This window comes from Engraulis encrasicolus, chromosome 7 (assembly GCF_034702125.1).
Source record: "Engraulis encrasicolus isolate BLACKSEA-1 chromosome 7, IST_EnEncr_1.0, whole genome shotgun sequence".
Taxonomy (NCBI): Eukaryota; Metazoa; Chordata; class Actinopteri; order Clupeiformes; family Engraulidae; genus Engraulis; species Engraulis encrasicolus.
In genome coordinates this window covers 31,009,607-31,017,106 of record NC_085863.1, presented here as the reverse complement: position 1 = coordinate 31,017,106, position 7,500 = coordinate 31,009,607, and the positions used below count along the sequence as shown (strand labels likewise).

Genomic DNA, 7,500 nt, shown 5'->3' with positions numbered 1-7,500 from the left:
CTTTATACCACCATCAAATTCAAGTCAAGTATTTATTATGACTGGGAAAATTGCACTTTTAAACATGAAAAGGGGGATCTCCTCCATGGTCCGCCATTTTGAATGTCCAGAAATAGATTTTTTTGCTACAAAATGTAGGCTATACTGTATTTTGGTCATGCTAGTAAATATTCACGAAAATATCTTATTTGGCAGTAGACAGCACAGTTTCAATGAGCAGAATAGGAGCAATACTCCACCATACAGGGCACCTTTAACATCTACAAGCCAAATTGGCTACTGATGAAAAACAGTTAATTTACAGCCCTCTGTGTAGGTATATTACGCATTTGATAGTTTTATTCAAGTAGCATTAGCATTATCAGCACACACTTTCCTGATGCAGAGGTAATCATGCAAAGTAGCAAGTAGTACTGTTCTATTTAATGACCTCAATGAAGACAGGATCCATCTCTCTCTCTCTCTCTCTCTCTCTCTAGTTTCCAGTCGAAATAATTTCACATTTAAGGTACTATCACACATACAGACATTAACGTGCATACTGAAATGCATTCAGATTATTAAAAACAGTACTGTATTTTCTCCATGTTGTTTATTTGAGTAGAGCCAACCTCATATCTTCTTATCACAATCAATGATAACAAATTGTGTGGCCACAATGATGAATGTAGACTTTAAGTATGTCTGGATATGGTTAAACACAAAGAACAACATCTTTGCTTTGGGGCCATTACTTTACAACAAGCATGTGTGGACTTCAATTGCAATTAGTGTAATGTGAATGTATTGAGCATGTAATATTCTGGCTTTTCTTCACAATAAATTAAAACAAAAGCAGCCCCCAAACCCAAGGCACAAATTCTACCCCTACTGTATATACGCACTAAAATATTTCAGTGATAAATTTCAAACAATTATGGGCATCTGAATTATGGTTATCGTACGGGATGTGTTGTTGGGATTCTGTAATTATAATGTTTGCAAATATAATTGAAGTATTCTAACGTTACAACCCCAATGCAGGCAAATTGCACGCACCATGTGATCTTTAGCGACCCCCTAAAGAGGGGCCTGGGGGTATGCCAAGAATTTGATAAAGTGATAAGCGTAACTGGTTAAGTTAGATTACAGGAAGTGGTAAAGCTGCTAATAGATACACCACAGGTGTCATGTAGTTAAGAAAACGAGGACTCCAGGCTCTTCTATTAGATGACTTACCACTACCTCAAGGTTAACTTAACCTGGTTTACCACTGAGACAGGTTCTTGGAATACTCCCCTGTGCTGTGGCCCATGGTTAAGAGCCAATGGTCTTGGGGTTATTGGGCACGCAGCTGTCATAGAATATCTGGAAGGCGTTGTCCACGTAGGTGTTGTGGCGCAGGAACTCCTCCAGCTGCTTGACGGACAGCTCCACCACCTCTCCGCTGTCCTCGTTCAGGCCGTGCGCCGCGTGCACCGGGAACTTGGCGCGCACCTCGAAGGGCGCGTTGTGGTCGTAGTCCACGCAGCAGTAGGCGGTCCACAGGTAGCTGGGCACGGCCACGCGGTACATGTTGTGCCGGTGGATCATGCCGCCGGACAGCGTGACGCCGGTGACCACGTAGGCCGTGCCGCGGCAGTAGTTGTTGAGGCGGCGGCGCAGCGTCTGCAGTACAGTTTAGTAGAGTAGAGTAGAGGAAGCAACACAATGTCAGACACTTCACATTATGTAGTAGGCCCCTATTGAGGTGGACCTATATATATGAGGGCTGAGCAATAGAAGTACTATAGTAGAAAGTGATGTGAAAGCCCACCTGGGAAACTCTAACTCCCACTGTCATTGTGACACAACACACAAGTGCACATTGCACACAACAAAATTACATTAATGCCTCACCCGTGCAAGGGGGCAGCCCCCAATGTTGCCCCAAAGGAGCAGTGCAGCGGTACCATGGTACCATGCTCAGGGTACCTCAGCCAGGGTACGCCAGTCATGGCGGGTCGGGAGTCGACCAACAACCTTCGGGCTACAAGTCTGACTCCCTAACTGCTTACCCATGACTGCTCATAACCAAACCTTTTGTGCTGAGCCTACGCTACAACCTTAATGACACCAAAATTGTAATGACCAAGTCTTAATCTGTTACTTAATGTTTTCTGTAATGTCATAGCAATGTTGTTATGATGCAGCAGTTGAGTCTTTTCAGCAATGAGTGAACGCACCCTTCAGCGCAAAGAGGCTACAGCGTACATAGAGTAAAAATTACAGAAATACACAAAACATAGAGTAATATAGAGCACAACACATTTAACATATATATAATAATATAATTGTATAATAATAATAATAATAATAATAATAATAAGACACACTCGCAAAGATTCAGCCATTAGGCAGTTCACACACACACACACACACACACACACACACACACACACACACACACACACACACACACACACACACACACACACACACACACACACACACACACACACACACACACACACAGAGACACAGAGACACAGAGGGCCAATGACAAAGGGCCAAGGACATAGTCATTTGAAAGGGCCCCCCATCCAATACATACAATGTACTGAAAACCCTATTTCTTTAATTATTTTTTAAAAATATATTTTTTTGCCTTTATTTGATAGGACAGTATGAGATGGTGACAGGAAGCGAGTGGGACAGAGAGACAGAGAGACTCGAACCGGGGTCCCCATGGGCATGCAAGCCCAAATGTGGGGGGCTTAGCGCGCTGCGCCACAGCGACCCCTTGAAAACTCAATTTGGGCCCCCTCTATACCTGGGCCCGGGACAACTGACCCCTTCGGTTGCCCTGCACACACACACACACACACACACACACACACACACACACACACACACACACACACACACACACACACACACACACACACACAGTAGCTGTGATTGATGGCCAAAGGTGTCGTGTCATGAGTGGGTCGTGATCACCTGCTCATGCTTCTTCCAGGCGCCGATCCTGAAGACCCGTGACTGCGGCACCACGTTGGTGAGCGTGTAGGTGGCCGCCTTGTCGTCCAGGAAGTTCTGGTGGTCGTCGGGGTTGAGCTGGCCGCGCTCGTAGCGCGGCGTGTTGGAGTAGTCGTCCAAGACGGCCTGGGCGTCCTCGAAGCTGCTGTGGATGGTGCTCTCGATGGGGAACGGCTGCATGTCCCGGTCGGACACTGTGGTAGACAGCTGTGGGGTGCACAAGCAGGGCCGGATTAAGAAGGTCCGGGCCCCGAGGCTATTGGTTGTTGTAGGTCCCCACGGAAGACAAATTTCTTCACAAAAAAATTACATAGACGGTATCATAATTCCAACCCAAGAGGATTATGAGATTTAAAACTCTACCTAAAATGGCAGGCTAAGTTATCAATACAGCATTTTGTCACATTTCTCCAATTATGTTGATCCCCCCCCAATCACCCTTTAGCCAACTGGGGGCCCCCTGGCAGGTGAGGCCCCTAGGCTGCAGCCATAGCCTGTGCATTAATCTGGCCCTGTGTACAAGTAATACAGGTGAAGGTGTGAGGCAGGAAAACTTGATGAAGGATGAAAGTTTACAAAATACTGCACAGTGAGTACTGTTATTTTGTCTTATATTTTTGCTTTGGAGCGAACATGGTCCTGCTGCTTACCTGAGGCTCGTACATCCAGGGCGTGTCCACCTGTTTGGAGCCGTCGTTGCGCTTGAAGGTGTAGGCCGAGTAGACGGGGATGTGGTTCTCCACGTCGTACAGGGTGACGTAGCGCGCGTGGCCGTTGTAGCGCTGGCAGATCTTCTTCAGCGTCTTCCCCTCAAGACCCCTTGGCGGCGTGCCCATGAACAAAAACTCCCGACATTCAGGAGAGAAGTCCTCTTGCACGTCTGCCCGAGCCATCGCAGCGAGGAGGATAGCCAGGCAGCAGCAGGCTGAAAGGATGGCTTGGGCTCCCATGGTGAACGCTCTGAAGTGTAACCAGAGTTTTGCTATGGTCTTTACAATCAGCTGTGTTGGATTGATGATGGACAGTTCAAAGAAAACTCCAAGCAAATGTCCAAAAGTCCCACAATGTCCCAGCTTCAAGCATAGGTCCTCAGGGGATGTGTGGCAGCTCCAGACTGTCACATACGTGAATGGTGGCATTCACCTGCCACAGTAGTGCTATCTCACCCTCTCAGGTGGCAGGGAGATGGCTTGTTAATGAGCCTGATTCAAATTTTATTGTGGGCAGGTCACGCCCTTATCCTTCCCTTATCCTTACTGCAACTGCAGTGGACAGCCAGCAGTGTGGGCTTGCAAGGCACATAGGCTAGTTCTAGGCTTACACAGCTACAGTAGACAGCCAATATACAGACATACTTTATCAGTGAAATGGATCAAAATGTGTCTATTGAAGAAAGACATGAGAATCACAGTCTGCTGTGATATTTTTGAAACATCAGGCTACACGCTACGCACGTTCATTTTACTTTCAGATTTTCAAACAATGAATTCTGTAGCTAGGCTTTTGTAGATGACCATTGGCCAGTCGGTGCAATCAATGGTGTTTCTTTGGTAGGCCCAAAAGAGGGTGGCTTGAATGGTCAAGTTCTAACTGCATAATAACATGTTTATTATCGTTATTGTAAATGTGTGACACTAGGGGGCGGTGGCGTCCCACCAAAAATCGTACTCACGCATCGCAGTGAAGTGAAGTGGTGAAGTGAGAAGTTGCTCCCCAGTGAAAGTGTTCAGCGATAGGCTAAGCCAGTCACATGTTATGCAATGTGCAGCCATATTTGTAAAACACAAACAACTAGACGACCGAGCGAGGCAGAGAAAACTCACGGCTAGCGTTGCTGTTGAAGAGAATTGGTTTACTCGTATACGCGATCAGATTTCCGTGATATAGTTACAGAAAACTGGAAAATAAACTTGCAAAAGAATTGCCACGATTTGCATTCGTGTCACAAACGTGGATTAATAAAAGGACAACCGAAGTTCTGAAGAAAGCTAAGCTGGCTAGCTAGCTAGCTGGCTAGCTTGCTATCAGCCTGCAAAGAAAGGCAAGTTGCGAAAGAACTTAACGTAGCTAAATCTCACATGTGCATTCATTCATTGCCATTTATTTGATGTTATTTCGCATGCTTAACTATTGTATTTGCACACAGATCGATTATGTTGCACGGGCAGTGATTATCTCCATGAAAATCATCTCGATAGACAGGAATGTTCGCCTCTTGATTTTTAAATAGTCTAGGCCTGAAGCTCTGCAGCACCGAAATAAATTTGGTGGGCTGTCCTCACTGCCAATGTGGGGGTGTGATCGAATAACGGAGTCCCAGTGACCGTGGCTTCATGTCATAGTTTGGTGTTTTTACTTGCAGTAGTTTATGTTTTCTGCTTGTTTACGTTATTGTGGAGATTTGTTGTCAAAATAGGGCCAGAGTCCTCCAAATACGTTAGCTAGCTTAGCTAACCAGCCATTATCTCAATTGACGCGAGCAAATATGAACGATTTAGCATAGTCAATCAGTAAGTTATCACTTGTAGAAACACTTCTCCTCTACAACTTAATAGTCGGTAAAACAAACTTGCTATATTTATACTTCGTGTTTATATGTTATCGCTTTTCCTGCAGTTTCCCCTCTTCCCTCAATATGTGATTGTTTAGAATAACATAGAACTGTTCGAATCCGCGCACATTATCAACTTGAATGTGTGGAAGGGTTTTTTTTACATTTATTTTTATTTTTCATAAATCCAACCATCATTCTTACCATTAATTTATAATTGTAAAATAATGATGGATCGTGGTCTAAATAGAAATTATGACACTCGCATGAGTTGCATGCTGTTACGGAAACTGAAATACTCTTAACAATATTGTCTAACTGTGACTTTGATAGCATATTTGAATGGTCTCAGACTGTTTTAGCATGCTCCTTTTTTCTAAGTAACTTTTCAATGCAATGGTCATCAATTGGACCTAATTCGTCGTTTATAAAAAGAATATTTACGTTTCCTAATCATCTAGATGTCGCTTGTGCAACCTGGCAAATGCCAGGAGATATTTATTTGATTCTTAGGGCTGTGTGGTCAAGCCAAATAGCTAAACTGGATTTTTATTTTGTGCAGAGCGGTGGCAAGGAAGATTGCGCTAAGTGTATGCTTTCTATCAAAGATGCTCACGTTCACAAGTGTTTACAAAAACCCTATAGAAAAACTAACTTGGGTACATCCTCAATGTTTTTCTTTTCATGTAATTTGCAGGTGTTTGCAGCCAGTGGGCCTGGCGTCACACCAGCACATCAGTGCAAGGGACAAGCCGTTTGGAAAGGAGAAAGCAGCTAAATCATACTGTCATCATATACATGCAAAGAACATGATGTGGCACTAGATCAAATTTCAGCCTGTGTTGCCCTAATACTGCTCACTAACGCAGTTGTATTAGAACCAAGTTGGTAAAAAAACACACACATTCTGCTACCATTCAGGCCTTCTGCTGTCTTGAGTTTTGTCTTGCTTTCGTTTTTCGATTTAATTGAGATAAAGCACTTCCAAGAGATTTGATTGGTAGGGCTAAGCCTTGGGGAGCGTCTGTGTAAGGCCACTCTTCCGAACCCCCAACCTGGCAGCTATAGGCTAACGACACCCCCTAAGCTCAGCTCTGCTCAGTCCAACTCATCTCAGCACACCATATACAACAACCAAAAGGAGAACCAGGAAAAACAACAACAACCACCCTTCAAGAACCAAGACTTGATCCAGGCTTTTCCTTTGGAGGAGGTAAGGAGCTCACTTTATGTTGGTATGCCCTGAATGTGTCCAACTTTAAACATATTACCTTGGAATGTTCTGTTAGTTCAGTTTGTTTGGATGTGGTATCCCTTGGATACCATCCTGTCTTTGATTCACAAGTAAGAGCAGAGAGACTACAATAAGAGATAGAATCTTACTATCTCTGGTAAGAGGTCAGTATGGTTTTAGAGTCCTGGCAGAAGTACTTTAGAGTTCTGAAAAGAATATTGATGGGAGTATTCTAGAGTGTTCTAGAGTGTTGATAGGAGTATTCTAGAGTGCTGGGACCAAGTATGAGATTCTGACATAATACACCGTTCTCCATTCAGACACATCTTGCCCCGGGGAGTACGGGAATATGACTGCAGAGTCCCTTAACTTCGGTCCAGAATGGTGAGTTGGACTGTTTACTAAAAACAAATGCTTGTTTCATTTGTGTTTAATTATTTTGAAGCATAAAATAACTGTTCTGCTAAATGCCGCAACAATTATTTTACCATAAAGAAGTTATAGATTACAGAGTGCCAGTATGTATATTGTTAAGAAAATAGGATGCCTTGCTGTTTGTGTTTGTCATCACCCGTGTATAACAACATTTGCATAAAAGCCTCACATTGCAACTTCCTCAATTTTTCTTCCATTGTGTCCCAAACATACATGACTTCGAATATTACACAATTATTATGACGACATAACATCTATCTCTTCTATATTATGCTAACTG

General features: G+C 43.8%; 2 protein-coding genes across 4 annotated transcripts in view; one reads left to right on the top strand and one right to left on the bottom strand.

The window, feature by feature from the left end:
• Positions 1-761: 761 nt before the first annotated feature.
• zgc:172339 (uncharacterized protein LOC564384 homolog) lies at positions 762-4,093 on the bottom strand. The gene is made up of 3 exons (XM_063202471.1): positions 3,651-4,093; positions 2,962-3,207; positions 762-1,647 (listed from the first exon to the last, which is right to left on the bottom strand). The coding sequence occupies exons 1-3, from the start codon at positions 3,948-3,950 to the stop codon at positions 1,297-1,299; spliced, it is 897 nt and encodes a 298-aa protein (XP_063058541.1). The 5' UTR covers positions 3,951-4,093; the 3' UTR covers positions 762-1,296.
• A 2,159-nt stretch (positions 4,094-6,252) lies between these two features.
• gigyf1b (GRB10 interacting GYF protein 1b) overlaps positions 6,253-7,500 on the top strand; it is a 46,605-nt gene continuing 45,357 nt past the window's right edge. For 2 of the 3 annotated variants that reach the window (XM_063203262.1, XM_063203260.1), the window contains exons 1-2: positions 6,253-6,764; positions 7,106-7,169. In XM_063203262.1, coding sequence (XP_063059332.1) covers positions 7,135-7,169 — 35 coding nt within the window. In that variant the 5' untranslated portion in view covers positions 6,253-6,764; positions 7,106-7,134. Of the gene's footprint in view, positions 6,765-7,105; positions 7,170-7,500 lie in introns of those variants that run through there. The other variant, XM_063203261.1, reaches the window with a different exon arrangement.